General features: G+C 33.4%; 1 protein-coding gene across 8 annotated transcripts in view; it reads right to left on the bottom strand.

Annotated features, from left to right (window-relative positions):
• Tsga10 (testis specific 10) overlaps nucleotides 1–20358 on the bottom strand; it is a 136195-nt gene that overhangs the window by 83530 nt on the left and 32307 nt on the right. For 5 of the 8 annotated variants that reach the window (XM_010643214.3, XM_010643217.2, XM_010643216.2 and 2 more), the window contains exons 4-10: nucleotides 17688–17753; nucleotides 16594–16652; nucleotides 15724–15847; nucleotides 14062–14220; nucleotides 10705–10875; nucleotides 10543–10620; nucleotides 9549–9700 (exon numbers count right to left, since the gene is read on the bottom strand). In XM_010643214.3, coding sequence (XP_010641516.2) covers nucleotides 9549–9700; nucleotides 10543–10620; nucleotides 10705–10875; nucleotides 14062–14220; nucleotides 15724–15847; nucleotides 16594–16652; nucleotides 17688–17753 — 809 coding nt within the window. Of the gene's footprint in view, nucleotides 1–9548; nucleotides 9701–10542; nucleotides 10621–10704; nucleotides 10876–14061; nucleotides 14221–15723; nucleotides 15892–16593; nucleotides 16653–17687; nucleotides 17756–20358 lie in introns of those variants that run through there. The other 3 variants (XM_010643215.2, XM_010643218.2, XM_033761718.1) reach the window with 3 other exon arrangements.

Consider the following 20358-nt stretch of genomic DNA (forward strand, 5'->3'; position numbering starts at 1 on the left):
CTCGCTATGTAGTTGAGACTGACCTGGAACTCACTATGTAGCCCAGGCTGGTCTCCAGCTCACAGTGATCTTCCTGTCTCAGCTTCCTGAGTGCTGGGATTAAAGGCGTGAGCCACCATGCCTGGCTGAAAAGTCTATCTTGAAAAACAATTATATTTTCATATGCTAACAATAAACAATTGGAAAGTAAAATTTAAACTCCTTTATAACAGCATAAAAATATGAAACATACAAAGACAAGTCTGACAAAAGATGTGTAAGACCAATAAACTAAAAACTACAAAACAACTGGGTATGGTGACACATAGCTAAATCCCATCTACTCAGGAGGCTGAGGCAGAACGATCACAAGTTTAAGGTCTGGGCAATTTAGTGAAAGCCCATTTCAAAATAAAATAAAAAACAACTGGGGATATGGCTCAGCATTCCCTGGCTTCAATCCCTAGTGAAGCACACAGATGCACACAGACTCATGCATATGCACACATGGGCACACACATGTGCACGAACACATTGACCAATTCTAAAACAAAAAGCTGAGAGAAATTAAAGACTTAAACAAATGAAGACATACACCGTGTTCATGAGTAGGAAGATTCAACAGTGTTGTTGTTATTCCTCTACAGTTCCAACCAAATTCCCAACAGAATTTTTTTTAATTTAAAAAAGATGATTCTAAAATTGAAATAAAATGCAAACAAACTAAACAGCTAATGCAACAATGAAAAATAAGAAGAAAATTAGGAGGTTAACAATACCTAATAAGAAGATTTTTAAAAATCTAACATAATCAGAAATATTATATGGGTGTCAACATATATAAATAGACCCATGGAGCAAAGTAGATAATCAATAGATCAAAATTGATAAACTTTCAGCTAGACCGAAAACAATCTTGAGAGAAAACAAAGTTGAGGACCTCCTACCGCCTGATTTTAACTATATCATGCTGGCTGCTATAGTAACTGACAAAAAATATTTTACTGACACAAAATAAATAAACCCACATATACATGGTCAAATGATGTGAAGTGTGGCACAAAAGCAACATGTGTAATGGGGTAAGGTGATTCTCTTCAACAAATGGTGGTTGGAAAGCTAAATATCCATGTGCAAAGAAATTAAACTACACCTTTACTTTGTACTGTACACAAAAATCAAATAAAGATGTATTAAAAATTAAACAGAACTAAAATTACAAAAGCTCCAAACAAAAGAGAAAACGTTTTGTAATATTAGAAGTTATTTTATAGATATGGCACGAAAAACACAGGAAAAAACAAAAATAGGTAAGCGAGACTACATGAAACTAAAAGGTTTCTGTGTAGCAAAAGAATCACCATAGTAAAAAGATGACCTAGTGGCTGGGGACATAGTTCAGTGGCACAGAGCCTTCCTGGCAAGGGCAAGGTCCTGAATTTGATCCCTGGTACCAGAAAAAAAAATACATAAATGAATAATAAATAAAAAAACAATGTAGAGAACTGAAGAAAATATTTGGAAACATGTACCTGATAAAGCATTAATATCCAAAATGGTTTAAAAATGCATACAACCCAGGCTAGGGATTTCGCTCACTGGTGCCATGCCTTTCTCACAAGGTCCTGAGGCCCTGAGTTTGATCCCTGGTACCACAAAAAACAAAACAAAAAAAACCATACAACTCAATAGCAAAAAAAAAAAAAAAAAAAAAAACCCAAAAAACAAAAAACAAAAAATCCAAAACCCACAAAGCAACCAAACAATTGTTTTACTATCCAATTTAAAAATGGGCATAGACTGAAAGTGAAAAGATAGAAAACAATTCTCCATGTGACAGGAGCCCAGAAAAAAACAGGGGTAGCAATCTTATTTGCAGACAAAGCAAATTTCAAACCAAAACTGAATCTAGTATTATTGATGTAGGACGGTACTGTATCATACCTCTATGAATGTAAAATATCTTGTACCTGCTTTATGATACATAGTAGGGACCGTGCTTTATCAGAGATACATTTAGTGATATTACTCTAGAATGTTCTCTCTCCAGATGATGATTAAGAGGCTAAAAGAAAAAATGGTGCCAGGCACCACAACAGCAACAGAACTTTGCTGTTGTCTGGATATTATTCTTCTCTTTGTTGTTTTTTTTTTAATGGAATGTGCTGAATGTCTATAATTTTGTTCAGATGACTGCAGAACCTGGAAAAGCTGTTGCTGCTATTGATGCATAACATACTATTAGTTGTCTTTTTATACATATATATATATAAATTGAATTTTGGGAAACTTTAACAGTGCTGCCAACTTTGGAAAAAGTCATCCCAATTTACTGTATTGACTTGGCATTGTACAGAAATGGACAACCATATTGGTCTAGAAATGTTAATTTATTTTTATTTTTTTTCCATGTGTACAGGGGTAACACATCGTACTAAATATTTAAGGTCATATCTACGTGGGTTTGATTACAGAAACTAATAAAGTATTCTCTAAATAATGAAAAAAAGAATAAGATAAGACTATAAGAGCGAGAAGCAATTTAAATATGTTCAGGGACCATTTTCATCTCCAGAATTAAGGATTATTTTAATGTTACATCATTGCCTTTTCTCTTTTACTTTCCTTTTTAGTTTTATTTTAGGATTCCCTATTTTTAATGTTCATACAGAGATTTCTTTAACTGAAATACCGAATAGTTTCTTTGGTGTGAAAAACTATAATAGTACAAAGGATCCTAATGAGATAATTAATAATGTGAAATAGGAAGTAAAGGGCTAAAGGTGTAGGGAAAGTGGGAAGGGTGGGGGAAAGGTAATAAAGGAGAGGAAAAAAATATGAGAAACTGAAAAAATGGAAATAAAGTGTCTGTAAATGGGGAAGGGAGGAGGGGGTGAAGGGAGGGCAGGGACAAGGGGAAAAAATGAGAATCAAGACCTATTATGTAAAGGTACAGAATCCCAATGATGAATGTAATTGTATTGTATACCTAGATTGTACCAATAAACTCAATAAAAAGAAAAAAATAAAAATGGGCAAAAGGGTTGCATACACAATTCTCCAAAGAAGACATACAAATATCAACAGATATGTGATACTATTAATCTTCAAGGAAACACAAAGCACAATAAGGTATCACTCACACTTAGGATGGCCACCAAAAACAAACAACAGTAAATAACAAATGCTGGCAAATATGGAGAAGTTGGAAACTTTATACACAGTTGGAGGGAAAGTAAATTGGTTCAGCCACTATGGAGTAGTCTCTCAAAAAATTAAAAATAAGAGGGGTGATATTGATAAGATGCCTGAGCAAAGTATAGCATTTACTTGCCACACACACACACACACACACACACACACACACACAACTCAAAATAATTAGACAGCTATCCACTAAAGAAAATATCCAAGGAAAGGATTGGAATTAAGAATCTGCTCTAACACACAGGAACAAAAAATGGAGAGTATTCAGTTAGAAGGATTTCTGGGGAGATCAGCATACCTGACACATGGAGAGATGCCTAGAACAAGTAAGGGCAGGGGCTATCAGTATCAGCCATGTGGTGGGTGCCACCATGGTCCCTATTGGCCTGCTCTGCAGAGGTACTGCCAACTTCACCACCAAGGTGATTACCAGTGGTCCTCACAACAGACCCTATACACAGAGGGAAAAAGATATGCCATACAAATGGAAAACAGAAAGAGAGTAGTGGCAGCTATACTTACATTTAAAAAAATAGACCTTAAGTAAAAAACTGTAAAATGAGACAAAGAAGGTGACTGTATAATGACAAATTAGTCAATTCAGTAAGAAAATACAGCAGTTATATATATGCACCCCATATTGGAGCACCTAAACATATAAAGAAAATATGAATAAATTTGAAGTGAGAGAGAACCAACAATACATAATAGACAGGGACTTTGATACACCACTTTCAATAATGGATAATTGTTTTTAAAGGAATCTAACAAGGACTATATTTTATCCCAAATGAACTGAACTGATACATATATTTCCATCCAACAGCAGAATTACACTTTTTCCTTAAGCACATCTAAAACATAATCTAAAATAGACCATATATTAGGCCACAAAACATACCAAAAACAACCCAAAAAATGTAAGAAGGCTGAAAACATATCAACTATAAAACATATCTAACTATAATAGAATGAAATTAGAAATCAGTAACAAGGGGATGGCTGGAATATCCACAAATATGTGGAAATTGAACAGCATACTTTGAAAAGCCAATGGGACAATACAGATATCCCAAGGAGAAATTAATCTTGAAACAAAAATAGAAATCACACAAAAATTTATGGGATGCTGTAAAAGCAGCTCTCAGAAGGAACTATATACTGATAAATATCTACATTCAAAAAGGAAAAAGATTTCAAATAAATGGCCTAATTTTACACCTCAAGGAAGTTAAAAAAAAAAACAACTAAGCCCAAAGTTCATAAAAGAAAGGAAATAGCAAAATTAAATGCCACATATCATAGGTCCACAGCTAGAACACTCAATAATGAACACTTAAAGTCTTCCCTCTAAGGTTAGGTACAAAAGAAAGATGATTGCCATTGCCATTTCAATTCATTCCAACATTGACAGTCCTAGCTAGAGAATTAAACAAGAAAAAATGAAAGGCAGATAATTCAGAAAGGAAGTACAGTTGTCTCTGTTCAGAAATGACATCATCTTTCTGTTTAGAAATGACATGATACAGAAAAGAGGTTTCACCAAAAATATTTATAACTGATAAATTCATGTAAAGTTGCAGGATCAAAATCAAAACATAAAATCTATTGGGTTTTTTTTGTTTGTTTTTTTGTTTTTTTTGCAGGGGTGCAGGGGACTGAAACAAGGTATTGTTATGAAGTTCAGGCTGGCCTTGAACTCACTATGTAGCCCACTCAGGATCAGCTCAAACTCACAAGAATACTCAGCCAGGATTAAAAGATATGGCTGCCACACTCAGTTAAATCTATTGTACTAAATGTATCATACTAAACAGAGAAAAACTGAAAGCATTCCCTCTGAAATCAGGAAAAAGACAAGGATATTCACTCTTACCGCTACCGTTCAATGTAGTACTTGAAATTTTAGCCAGAGCAATTAAGCAAGACAAAGAAATAAAAGAGATATGAAAAGGGTAGAAAGAAGTCAAATTATCCTTATTTGTAGATTATGCAATTCTTTACATAAAAAGATCCATTAAAAACTCCACCAGAAAACTTTTAGATCTGATAAACAATTTCAGCAAAGTAGCAGGACACAAAATCAGTAACAGCAAAACAAACTACTCAAAAAAATAAGCAAAGATTTAAACAGCCATTTTCCAAGGAAAACATGAAAAGGTACTCCACATCACTAAACATCATGAAAATGCAAATCAAAACCAAAAAGAGATACCATCTCATGCCATAAGGATGGTTAGTATCAAAAGACAAGTTTTTACAAGGATGTGGATAAAAGGAAACCCTCACACTGTTGACGAGAATGTAAATTGGTATAGCCATTATGGACAACTTAGGGAGGTACCTCAAAGAATTGAAAATACAACCACTATATGATCTACCAACTCCATATATACAAATATAAAATAAATAAAATCTTTATCTCAAAGGGAAATCTGCACTCCAATGTTCACCGTAACATTGTTCAAAAGAGGCAAGATACACACACAACCTAAGTGTCCATCAGTGGATGAATGGATGAACAAACTATAGTATATCATATGCAATGGAATAGAAGTCAGTCATAAATATGGAGAAATGCCTGCCATATATAAAAACATGAATGAAACTGGAAGACATTATATTAAGTGAAATAAGTCAAACACAAATTTTACATGATATCACTCATATGAGGGATCTTTTTAAAAGTCAAACTCAGAAATAGAGTAAAAAAGTGGTTACCAATGGCTGAGGTTGTAGAAGAAATGGAAAGATGCCAGTTAAAGATTTAAAAACTTGTAGTTCTAGGTTGAAAATTTCTGAAGACCTAACATACAGTGAGGTGACTATAGTTAATAACAATATGCCATATACTTAAACTTTTCTAAGAGGAGATTTTCGTATTCTCACTGCATTAGTTAAAAAAGAAATTATGTGAGGCAATGGATGTATCAATTAAGCTTATTAATCATTTCACAATATGTGTACATCAAAACATCACATTGTGAGCCAGGAATTTAGCTCAGTGGTTCCAGCACCTGCCTCACAAACCTAAGGACCTGAGTTCAATCCCCAGTAACAACAATAAAAAAAAAACCCACAAAAAAACCACATCACATTATATGACTTAAATATATACAATTTTAATTCAACAATTATAACTCAATAATGTTGAAAAATCTTTCAAAATTTAAAACAGAACTACTATATGACTCAACATTCCCATTTCCAGGTATTTACCTAAAAGAATGGACATCAGGACCTCAAAGACATTCCCAGGTTCACAACAGCATTATTCACAGTACCAAGAGGTGAAAAGAATCTAAATGTCCTTCAACAGATGAATAGGTAAAGAAAATGTGTTGTATACATTCAGTGGAATATTATTCGGTCTGAAATTTTGTCAGATGTTACATCATGCATGAACCTTGAGAACATCATTTGTGAGATAGGTGAAATAAGATAGTCATAGAAAAACAAATACTATATAATATGCCCTGTATAAGAGATGAACTAAAAACAGAAGGTTGAATGGTTGTTGCCAGGAGCTGTGGGGAGGGGGAAGCATCCATTTTCAGTGGATGTAGATCACTTAGGTGTACAAAAAGCAAAAGTTGAATCTGCTACAGTTAACATTATGTAATACACTTAAATACTTAAGGAGTATATTTCATGTTTTTTTTTTTTTTACCACAAGAAGGAAGAAACAAAGGAAAGAAGGGAAGGAAGGGAGGGAGGGAAGACATATATGGACAACTGCCCTATACAAGTGCAAGGCAATTCAGTGAAGAACAGTATTTTCAACAAATGATCCTGGAACAATTAAACATCCATATTCAAAAAAATAAACTTCCACTTACATATTATATTACATATAAAAATTAACTTGAAATGGATTATAGATCTAAATGTAAGAGCTAAAAATATAAAACTGCTAAGAGAAACCATGAGAGAAAATCTTAATTACCTTAAGCTTTACAAAGATTTCTTTAGAACATAAAACACTAAGTATAAATTTATTAAATTCAATAAATTTCACTTAAACTAAAAACACTTGATTTTTTAAAAGATAATATAAAGGCAAGCCACAAAATGTAAGAAAATATTTGCAAAATATACCTGACAAAGATCTTATACATAAAATATGGAAACTTACAATTTTATTTTATTTTTATTTAAAAAATTTTTGTTGGTACTGGGGATCAAATTCAGGACGTTGTGCTTGTGAGGCAGGCACGGTGCCACTGAGCTAAACTCCCAGCAATTTAGAATTTTATTAATATAAACAACTTAGTAATACAAAAGATTTGAGGAGACATCTCACTAAAGATGCACAGATGGCAAATAAGTATATAAACAAATGCTCAAAATCATTAATCCTTAGGAAAGAATAAGTTAAAACCATAATATATATCTACTAGAAAAGGTAAAGGTAAGATATTGCATACCAAATGTTGGTGAGGATATCTAACTACTGAAACACTCATATACTGCTGTACAAATGTAAACTAAAATAGCACAAGCACTTTAGGACAACTACCAGGAAGCAAGTATAGGAGAGGGAGAGAGAAAGGAAGAGGAAGAAGTCAGAAGGAGAAGAGGAAGAGGTTGACAGAAGGTTTAATGGTTTATTCAAAAGTGAAATATATATCATGATATAACTTATCCATTTTATTCCGATGTATCACTCCAAAAAATAAAAGCATATGTCCACAAAAAGACATATTGGCATGTTCTTAGAAAGTTTATTTTGTCACAGTCCCAAACTGAAAACAATCTAGTATCTATTTCTACATCCATACACTAAAACACTACTCAGCAATTACAAATAATAAATATATATAACAACATGAATACATCTCAAAATAATTTATGCAGTATTTTTACATTCATTTAAAGTTTTCATATTGTACAATATGCTGATTATATGTCAATAAAACTGTTAAAATAAATGTGCATTAAAAATCTCTAAAAATATTTTATATCTCTGCTAGAATATTATTCTATAAAAACACTTTCAAAGAACTTTTGGTAACATGAGAAAATGTTTGTGGTATAAAATTAAAAGAAACTGGCCAAGTATAAAATTATACAGGCAAAAAATAAAATAAAATAAAAGTATACAGGCCAATCTCAACCACATAAAAACTTACATAATATATACAGATAAATTTCTGGTTGGAAAGAATACTATATTGTTATTTTCCTCTGGGAATTGGAATTAAAAATGATTTAAATTTTCTTCATGATTTTCTCAATTTTCAAAGTTTTTGGGGGGTTTCTGTTGTCTTACTTTATTATTACTTTCATTTCAACTGATCTTCCAATATTCTTACAAGCAGTAAATTTTTTTAAAGTAAAGGAAAGAACTTAAGTAATTATCTGTCCTGACAAGTGATTACAACCTGTGCAGCACAGGTCATGATGTTCAAGGAGAGAATGAGAATGTGTATAAGGAAAAAACATTATCTGTAAACATAGTAATATATTTTACTCAGACAGACTACTATTTTTTAGACACACATAGTGGTGCATGCCTGTAATCCCAGTACTCTGCGAGGCTGAGGAAGGAGGATTGCAAGTTTGAACCCAACCTGGACAATTAATTCATGAGACCCTGACTCAAAATAAATGTAAAAGGGCTGGGAATGTAAATCAGCGCGAGATCCTGTGTTCAATTTCCAGTACCACAAAAACAAAACAACAGTATGAATGCTATTTTTCAAATGTTCACAGATCCATTAAAATTCGACCTTACTGAATTTATAGAATCTGTATTCCTCACATTAACAAATCCTAAAAGTTAAATGACAAACAAAAATTGTTCGAAAATGTATTATCACATATATAGTGCCTATAGGCTGTTTTAATTGATATTTCCTCTGCTTCCATACTAGTATGTAGGAAGAGTTAAACATACTTAGCATTCAATTAATAGAAATCCCATTACATGGTCCTATTTCTCTGCTATGACTTTTAATTATTCTCTGAACTACCTTTTTTCTAAGCTATTGTCAGACCTGTGCTTCCTTGTATTGTTAATATCCCAGAACAGAATTTAAGGTTATAAAAGTAAATTAAACAAAGTCAAATATGCTCAGTACGCATAAGGGCCCTATAAAAGCTGTTTTACGTAAACCTGAAGAAGTCTGCAAATGTACAGTTAAGATTACTAGAAGTAAGCTTTCTAGTTAACTGAACCATTACTAGTCTATGAATGATCTTGGGGAAACTGTTCAATGTGTCCTGGAGTTTCTAAAATTGCTTTATAACAATCCTTTCAGAAATTAAATTCAACAAATAACCTAATTTTCATTATAAAATATATTACAAAAGGCAGAGCTATCAGTAACAGTAAACTGTTTAACAGTTATTTTGTTTACCTCAAAGAATTATTCTCTGCTTTTTTTCTACCAAGTTCACTCTCCGTATCCATTGCCTTTCTTGCTAGTGATTTCATTTCTTTTTCCACAGTCGTTATGGTTTCCTTCATCAAAGTCATATTTGACATTTGCTCCATTCGTTCGTCGTCAAGCTAGACAAGTAGAACAACAAGGTTACTGCCATCACTAAAGAAGCCTCAGGAGTCTTCCTGCAGAGACATCCTCCTTCCATTCCAACTGTGTTTTATGGAAAAATTTACATGACATGATCAGGTCAGACCTGGGAGCTGTGGGAAGCATTATATCTAAAGTATTATGTTTCTATAAGGAACAAAAACTAGCCACTGCACAGCTCTTCCTAAAGTCTATCTATCACAGCACACTGGTTTACATTTTTCAATCTGGTTCAATTTGACTATAGCCTAAATATTCAAATTGCAAAAGAATTTGTTATCCACCATTAATAAATTACAAATGGGATTATAGGGATAAGTAGGATTATGAAAATAAAAATTCTATTTCTCTTGTTTAGTGTTTTCTACTTAGTATAACAAAGTACTACAGATAAATTTATAAAATCATTTAACTAAACTTGATGACAAAAGTTAAATTCATTTAATCCTGTGTATATAATGATAACATCACAAATATATATCAATAGCATCTCAAATTCTTGGTGTCTTCATATTTGGCAATACTATTTTTAATAAAACAGAGAGAGGAGAAAGTTACTAAAATCCTTGAAAGTGAATCCTGATAATTTTTAAAAAAGAACATATTTTGCAACCAACCAAACACACAAAACAATTTGCTCATATTTTTAGAAGGAAATAAGTTTAAAAAAAACAGTGATGATTTATACCATACATACCACCTTAAGTATTTTAGGACTACAAACACTATCTTATAAAAATAAAAGAACCTCTCTGAACAAAGAAAAAGGGGAAAAGGAAAGTCACTGGAAGGCTTTTATAGCCTAGACTGATTTTTTTACATTACGAACTGTACACTCCAGCTCTTCTATCCTTTGTTCCAAGTGGGCCTTCTCACTGAATGCTGTCTCTTGAGCAATCTGTTTTAAAAAGAAAACAGAGTACTTTCAGTGTCACTACATTTGTGCTTCACATACGTTCAGAAAGATAAAATTTCTGCAAACCTTTAGCCTTTCCCTCAGACTGTCTCTCTCTGTGGTCATTCTTAGTAAATCAGTAAAGGCTACATCTCTCTCAGTCTCCATCCGCCGGAGAATAGCATGAGCTGTTGTTGATTTAGGAGACTTGCAGTTTTTCATCATTTCTCGTCGAAGTCTGGCAATTTCCTCCTGTGCCTGTTATTTAAATACATATTTTAAATAAAATTTTAAAACAAGCTTTAGACAAAAATATAGTCACCTTATATCTAGCCAGTTAAAATGCAAACCCATATGAATATGAATACAGCAAGTAAACAGTAGTTATTATTTCCAAATAAGTTTATATAAAAAAATGCAAACAAATGTATTTAAATAGTAGTTCACCTTAAAATGTATTTATCAAACTTTTTAAATAAAATTAATTTGGAAGAAATCATTACATCAAAGAATGTTTTGGAAATAAATATACTCAGTATACTTCATTTATCTATCTTACAGTAAAAACTTGAATACAGCACAATTCAGGCAGAATACTGGTGTGGTGAATTTTATCATAGTGGTTGCCTTTTTCAGCTTAAGTCTATTTGCTATTAGCATTTCCTCGCTACTTTTGCCCTGAAAGAAACACCCATCAATCCCTACTGATAGCTTAACATACTCTCTGTACACTTGTTCAGTGATGCTGTGGTCCCAAATCTATTGCATGCTTGCAGATGATTTCAGACCCTACTTTGCTGTAGAAGTCTCCTTTTTTCCTCAGGATTGGGTCACCACTTATTTAGTTGGTGTCTAAGTCTCCATTTTCTGTGTGTAAGCCTTCACTAGAACTTCAGACCTTACTTCCTAAAGTACCTTCTAAAGTCTCCCAAGTCTCTTTTCTAGTTATTTTCTCTGACCTTGAATAGTACCCTCTCCACTGGCTCTTTCTCCTCTACTTTCTGTCAGGTGTATGGCTCCCTTATCTTGAAAACCTGCCATTTAATCCTGCTGTGCCATTGGCCATGCTGTGTCATTTCTTCCTCTGGTATACTTTTTTTTTAAAGTACCCTCTGTGTGCACTGGAATAGTTCCTAATCACCCACTCTCTCTCAACTCAATGTAACCAGGCTCCCACCCCCAGCATATTCTGTAGAACTTCAACAAATGAGCTCACCAAATCTAACAGCTCCACTCCTGTTCTTGATATTATGGCAACATCTGCTGTTGTTTTCATCACCCCTTTTCTTGAGATTCCTTCCTCCCTTGGGCTTATAATATGTTTTTATCTCTTTCAAAGTTTCTCTGTTTCTTTTTTAAAAATTAATTTTATTGGCATATTTTAGGTATGCAATATAATGACATTCATCATTGGAAATTTGTACCTTTACATAATATATTTTGGTTCTGATTTTTTCCCCATTCCCTTGCCTTTGCTTCAACCCCTCTACACTTCCCTATTTACAAAGACTTTGCTTCCATTTTTTCCTTTTCTCATAATTAATTCCATTCCCTATTTTCCTTTCCTCAACCCCCCTGCCCAGTTCCCCTTCCCTTTTGGACCTTTTCTTCCTACTTCACATTATCCATTATACCTTTTGATCCTTATTTAGACTTTCAGTTTCTCAAACCAGAGAAACTATTTGGTATTTACACATCTGTCCTGTTCATTTCACTTAAGAGTATGACCTCAATGTGCATCTATTTAGCTATAAATGTCTCGAATTTCTCATTCTTTATGGATGAGTAGTGCTCCATTTTATAAATACACACACACACACACACACATACACACACACACACACACACACACACATTTTCTTTATCCAGTCTCCAGCTGATGGGCAATTGGGTTGTTTCCATGTTTTAGTTATTACAAACTGTGCTGCAACGAACATGGATGCACATAAAGATCTAAATCTTAAGACAGAAAACACTAAACTGGCTGGAAGAGAGGGTAGGTAGAACTCTTGAAGACATTGGAGTAGGAAAAGATTTTATGAATAAAACCTCAGTTGCTCATGAACTAGCACAAACAATCAACAAGTAGGATCTCTTCTTATTAAAAGCTTCTACACAGCAAGAGAAATCACCAACAGTGTGAAGAGACAACCCACAATGTGGAAAAAAAATTTCACCAGCTGTTCCTCAGACAAAGGTCTATTATCTAGAATATATAAAGAACTTTTAAAAAATCACACCTCCCAAATTTAAAGACCCAATCCAAAAATGGGCATTTGAAATGAACAGACGTTTCTCAAAGAAAATATAAATAACAAATATGAAAACATATGAAAAATATTTAACATCACTAGTCATTCAAGAGATACCAATGAAAACAACACTGAGATTCCACCTTACTCCAGAAAGAATGGCTGCTATCATGAAATCAACCAATAACAAATGTTGTTGGGGAGGTGGGGGAAAAAGGAACCCTGTTCCACTCTTGGTGGGAGTGTAGAATGATGCAACCACTGTGGAAAGCAGTATGGAGATACCTCAAAGAACTAGGATTAGAGGTCCCATTTGACCCAGTGATTCCCCTGCTGGGTATCCTCCCCAACAAATTAAAAGAATCCTCTCTGATTCTTGAGCATTAGATCTTGGCCTCTCTGCTTAGGTAGAGCATTCTCATTGAGAATTTCATTTACTCTACAGACTTAAAACTCACCTCTAAGCCATGACTTCTAAAACTAAATATTGAGCTCCTGTCTGTCTCCTCATTCCAACACCACACTTCTTGCTGCCTGCTGGCAATTACTACCTGAATGTATTACCATCCTCTTATTCCATCTGTCTTACCCCAGAGTCACAGTTTTTCGCTCAAACCACCAATGACTTTATTTCTCCTTTTACTGCAGTTCTCTCTGTCATTCAAAACAGACTTTTAGATAATTCAATGTTCCTCCTTCCTAAAGCGAATCTCAAGTCTCCCTGCATGCCTTGTGTGTGTACCTGTGTTTATTTCCGCGAATAGCACCCTCACTTAGTCCCCCAGAGCCTCGTGCACGGACTACTGCAGCAGACTTCCAAAGAGCCCATGGTCTCTCCCTCCTCTAATTCTCCTGAAGGAGTAACTGCTGTACAAGAATGATATAGGAAGATTATATGAGAGATAATAAAAAGTTGCCACAGGGTTAAAACTGTAAAAAATATGCTACTTTGGTCATATTTCTCCTGCTTTAAAAAATATAATAAACTTCCCACTGCTTATAAAACATAGTATAAGTCTCTAATTAGGTTCACTGAACAGCCTCCACCATCAAAGTTGAGAAGTCAACAAACTATATGAGTTCATAGGACAAAATGAGCCTGCCTTCTTATTTTATAAATCTAGAAGCTGAGAATATATACAACTAGAAGTAAATGTCATTAGTTATTTATTTATAAGAAAAAACAATTTACCTGTTCATAAAGAAGGAAGATCTTATCTCTCTCAGATGTAAGAACCTTGACATTACCCTGAATTTCTGCCAAATGACGCTCGTATTTTTCCAGCATGCACTTGAGTTCTTCACGATCTCTAGTTGTTGACTTCAAAAGCTCTACACCACAGTTTGCACCCTACAATTATTATATTAGAAATATTAATTTTTTTCAACCTATGGTATTTTAAAAAGCTGATATTGGTGGCAGTATATGATCTCTACTTAAATATGACTATATAATAAGGGGAATCATGAAGAATAAATAAGAAAATCATATTCCTTTTCCAAGAGTTTTACCCCAAATTGCTCCAAATTTGTCTGATTATTGCTTAAACACTTTTTATACCATGAATAAAAAGCTACTATTCCCTTTTAAAAGGAGCATGTCTCTCTCTTTTTTAGTATAATTGTCAGGTGAAATTATATATATATATTTAAGGTGTATAACATGGTATTTTGAGATACATATACATCGTGAAGTGACTATTACAAACTAACTGTTATGGTTTAGATCCAGGTATTTCCCCTAAGGCCCCATGGAATCATAGGCAGACCTCTGAAAGATGATTGGATTATGGGGGCTTTCACATAGCTACTGTGCAGTTAGGAGAAGGGGCCTGGTCAGAAGAGGTGGTCACCGGAGTGTGACTGGCAAGTGTTTATCTTCCTTCCTAGGCTCCTCCCATCATCCTCTCTGCTTCCTGGATGCCATGCGGTGAGCAGCACTCCCCCACTATGCCCCTGAGTCAAGCTGTCCTGCCTTGGAGCCAGTCAACCATAGTCTGAAACATAAGCCAAAATAAACCTTTCCTCCTTTAAGTTGTAGGTACCAGGTATTATGCCTCAGTAAAAAAGAAAGTTGATTAAGGCAATAATGCACCCATCACCTCATATACTCATAGCAATATTAATCTCCTCCATTTAGAAATATTTTATAGTAGCACAAGTCAAAAACCACTCAAACAAAAAGAAAAACATGACCAGCATCTCACTCCCAGGGGCAGTTAAAATGGGTAAGTGAACATCATTTTAGATGATTTCTTGATATCGCAATATATAATATAAATGCATTTTTTAAAGTAAAAACTTGGCAATGCCATGTATACTGTTTTGTAACTCGCTGTTTCACTTAGTGAAGTGTAGTGGACACCTACAATATATTCATGTCAATGTCATGATCTCTTATATCTCTTATGATATAATTAATACTTTTCCCGGCCCTCTACGCCTCCCTCCTCCCCCTTATTCCCTTCTTCTTATCTAGTAATAGGCTCTTCCTACTTTCATGTCATCTTTTTAGATTCTACATATTAGGGAGAACATGCAACACTTGTCTTTCTCAGTCTGGTTCATTTCAGTTAACATGTTGATTTTCAGTTCCATCCATTTACCTGAAAATGACATAATTTTGCTCTTCTTTATAGCTGTATAATACAGTATTCCACTGTGCATTTATACTACATTCATAGAACTAATATTCTTATCTACTGTGCCACCAAAGAGACTTCTGTCCCCCAACCTCTTTGATACAGCAATTCATGCCAATCAAAATGAATTATTTCCGGATTAGGTAAGTCAAAGTATAAAAGTCAGTGTTTGACCAACAAACTCTAAAATATTTACAAGTTTTCAAACCTACCCTGGAAGATGGAGATGGGCGTCTTGGGCTTTTAGATCTATTTCTAAGCATTTTTCTCAAATATTGAGCTTCACTTTTGTAGTAATCTCTGTCTGCTTCTAAAGTCTTGACGAAAGAATCAAGTCTAGAAGGAGATTGATTTTGTGCTTTTTCAGTCTCTAAAATTATCTTGCCAAGGAGGAAAAAATTAGATTATTATCTCAAGCTAACTTGTGACATCCTCTTTTCTAAAAAAAACAAACAGGATCCTTACATATGTTAAATTTGGTATTTTAAAAGTAAATATTTAAAACTTATTTGTGAATAGTTTTTTTAGAAAGCAATTAGAGCCTTTCATTTTTTATAATTTCTGGACGTGCTTTATTTTTTCTTGACCAAAAGAACCCCTAAATTTACTCAAGAAAATTTTGAAGAAAAAAATGGTTTAAAAAATTTGTTAGCTGCCATAAATGTGTCCAGATCTAACACAAGTCTCATAAAAGGAATTAACTTGCTTTAGAAAATCTTATGTGCTACCATTAAAACATCTGTGATAGTGTTTGAGTTTTGTTCAATAATTGTTCAGTGAATTAATAAATTAAATAAATGCTGCATATTCCACACTTTCAAGTATATTTCCATAGACTCCCATTCATTTTAATATGTTTAGAAATACTTATTTTACAATTTTTAAACATTTCATACATTTAACAATACTTTATTGAAAAAAATTACAAACATTTTCAGAGTATTCTAAATATATTAACATTAAAATACTTAAACAGCAGTTTTCATTTCATAAATAAAACATAACAGAATTAAGTAACAAAACTTACAATTAAAAGTATATATTACTAAGGTCAATGAAATTTAATGTGCAGACAAATGTACCTTAAATTTTGAGGATTAAAATTTTCAGATGACTGCAGAACCTGGAAAAGCTGTTGTTGCTATCAATGCATAACATATTGCTATTATTAGTCTTTTTATATAAATATAAATATATATATACATATACATATAAATTGAATTTCGGGAAACTTTAATGGTGCTGTCAACTTTGGAAAAAGTTATCCCAATTTACTGTGTTGAGTTGGCATTGTACAGAAATGGACAGTCATATTGGTCTAGAAACGTTATTTTTTTTAATTTTCATTTTTTTCCCATTTGTACAGGGGTAACGCATTGTACTAAATATGGAAGGTCATATCTATGTGGGTTTGATTACAGAAACTAATATTCTCTAAATAATGAAAAAAAGAATAAGATAAGACTACAAGAGCAAGAAGCAATTTAAATATATTAAGGGACCATTTTCATCTTCAGAATTAAGGATTATTTTAATCTTGTATCATTGCCTTTTCTCTTTTACTTTCCTTTTTAGTTTTATTTTAGGATTCCCTATTTTTAATGTTCATACAGAGATTTCTTTAACTGAAATACCAAATAGTTTCTCTGGTGTGAAAAACTATAATAGTACACAGGATCCTAATGAGATAATTAATAATGTGAAATAGGAAGTAAAGGGCTAAAGATGTAGGGAAAGTGGGAAGGGTGGGGGAAAGGTAATAAGGGAGAGGAAAAACGTGAAAAACTGAAAAAATGGAAATAAAGTGTTTGTAAATGGAGAGAAGAGGGGGTGAAGGGAGGGCAGGAACAAGGGGAAAAAATGAGAATCAAGACCTATTATGTAAAGGTACAGGATCCCAACGATGAATGTAACTGTATTGTATACCTAGATTGTACCAATAAACTCAATAAAAAGAAAAAAAATTTTTCATCATTTTTAATCCAAGAACTGCTAAAGGCATTAATAAAACCAAACAAAAGTTGTTCTTTCTCCCTAGGGAAAAAAAGTAATGCATGTGCATGCATGCATATGCATGCGCACACACACACTCATACGCACAAAAATACATATGATTATTTTCAGTTTACTAAATAAGACTGATTCCTTGACATAGATCTATGAAAAATGTACTTACAGATCTAAGCGTTTTTATTTTATTTTCCAATACTGATATATTACTTTGTTGGTATATAAGTTCAATCTGAAAAATGAGAAACAATTTTTCTTTTATTACAGATGCTTAAACTGATTTAGAGAGAGAATCAAAAAAGAAGACATTTTAAAATAAAAACATGAAGACAGCAAAATTTTAAGAAAAATATAACCTTACCACTTATGTTTACCTACCTTTGATGGTAAAAGAACCTATGATGAAACATAGCAGTTCCTGTAACTTACACAACTGTAAGTAACTATCTGCACAAGATATTAATTATATTTTACCAAATTATAACCCCATGAACTAGAACAAAATGTCAATACTAATTATTATTCTGAAAATGTTAATATAGAGTCTATAAAAGTATGGCTGGACTAAAAGAAATATGCCAAAATTAACCCATTTAGAATAGACTGCTTCCTCCTCTGAACTATTTTAATAGCTTAGTTCAACCCAAACCACAAAACACTCTGTTATATAACTCACAGTATCAATTTCATAACACTGAACATACCCAATTTTATACTACCACCACCTTATAAATCTATATGTTTCTAAAGGACAGTAAATTTTTATGCAACGCAGTAAAGCTTTCTGTTAAATGTTAACAGTTTAATGAAAGATGTTTCTTAATCATCAACTTTTCCTTCATTATTCTAAAATAAAATGTGTCTGGCTTGTCTGCTGTATTTTAATTTTCTTGAATTATTTGTCTTCATTTATTTTTTAAATAAAGGTCTTTTCTAAGATTCCTCTAGCAGTCATAATTTTCTTCTATTCTATTCTGTTGTTTGAAATGTAAGTTAAAGTTTGGAAAAGCTTATGTATAGTTTTGAACAATTTTCAATGTTTTAATTTATTCTACTGCACAGGCACTAAAAAAAAAAACAGTTCTAGTATAGACAACTTATAAAGATGTCCATACTAAATTAAGTATAAAATCTTGGCAAAAGAAAATACCTATGATACTTTCTCAAAAACTAAGTTAGTGCTTTCTTTAGCAGCACATACAATAAAAATAAGTCAATATACATACATTCTAGACAAGAATAAAGTATAACCAGTGATATGCAAATAGAAAAAGATAGATTATGACTGGGTATAGCAAGGTGTAATCATGTAAGATGTTATTTTTTCATTATATTTCATGGACTGAAATTTTTATAATAAATACATATTACTTCTGTGTGTGTGTGTGTGTGTGTGTGTGTGTGTGTGTGTGTGTGTGATGCTTGAGATCAAACCCAGGGCTACACACACTCTACCACTAAGCCACACCCACAGCCCATACCTTTATAATGATACAAGGTGCACATCTGTTATTCCAGCTACTTGGGAGGCTGAGGAAGGAGAAGTATAACTTTAAGGCCAGCCTGCATAATTTAGCAAGACTCTGTATCAAAATAAATATGATGGGGATGTAGTTCAGTGTGCAGGCTCTGGGTTTAATTCCCAGTACAGGAAGAAAAAAATACTGGTTCCAATCTGAAAAACAAATTAAAACTGGCCCAAATGAAAAAAAAAAAGTGAACCTAATGTTTTCATTTATTTGACAGTTACTTAATAAATGCGTATTATGTATCTGTCATTACAATATGCGCTGGGTAAAGCAAAGAATAAAATAAAAACCTCTGCCCTCCTGGAGTTTATATTTTAATTCAAAATAAAAAATAATAGAAACAGATATCAGATAGTGATCGTGTCACTGAAAAAATGTACAATGGGCACTTATGTATCTGTTCTAGGATTTAAGATACAGTAAACAAAATAGGTGAAGATTCTTGCCTTTGAGGACTTAACATTCCAATTGGGATAGACAACAACATACATTTAAAATAAATCGTATAATATATTGGGAAGATAACAGCAGAGCTAATGGTACTGGGAATATTTATGGAGGAAACTGGTTGGAACATGAAATAGGATGATCAAGAAGTACTACTGACTGTGGACCAGGGATTCAGCTCAATGGTGCTGTAGCCTGCCTCACAAGTGCAAGGTCCTGAGTTTGATCCCCAGTACCAAAAAGAAATAAAAAGAAGTACTGACTGAAAGGTGACCACTGAGTGAAGAGATCAAACTCAGGAACTTGTGCTTGCCAGGCAGGTGAGGTACCACTGAGCTAAATCCCCAGCTTGAGTAAAGATTTAAAGGAAGGTGGAAATCAGTCATATGAAAATCCCGGAGACTATTTCAGGCAAAAGCCACAGCTATAACGAAGGTGCTAAAGCAAAAGAAAGTCTGGCAAATTCCATGGGACAATAAGGAGACCACTGTGGCTGGAGCAGAGTGAAGACAGGGGAAGGGGTTAAGAAGTGGGAAGGAGTTGGGAGTGTGTACAAGTCTATGGGGAGGTGGTTTACAAACTTTAATAGGCTTGACACCATGTTTTCCACATGATAGGCTCTGACATAATTTTTGATTAAGTGGATCATACATGAAAGTAATGATAATGACAAGGCTGTCAGTGATCCATTCCAATAACGGCCCCTATATCAATTAAAAATATAAACTGTATAAAGAAACTAATAATGATAAAATTGGAATTCTGCTTCCTCACACTTCAAAAAATCAAGCAGGCATATTGGTGCACACCTACAATACCAGCTACTCAGGAGGCTGAAGCAAGAAGCTTGGTGGTTTAAGG

The sequence above is a fragment of the Fukomys damarensis genome, unplaced genomic scaffold (assembly GCF_012274545.1).
Source record: "Fukomys damarensis isolate Sample0158 unplaced genomic scaffold, DMR_v1.0_HiC HiC_scaffold_9, whole genome shotgun sequence".
NCBI lineage: Eukaryota > Metazoa > Chordata > Mammalia > Rodentia > Bathyergidae > Fukomys > Fukomys damarensis.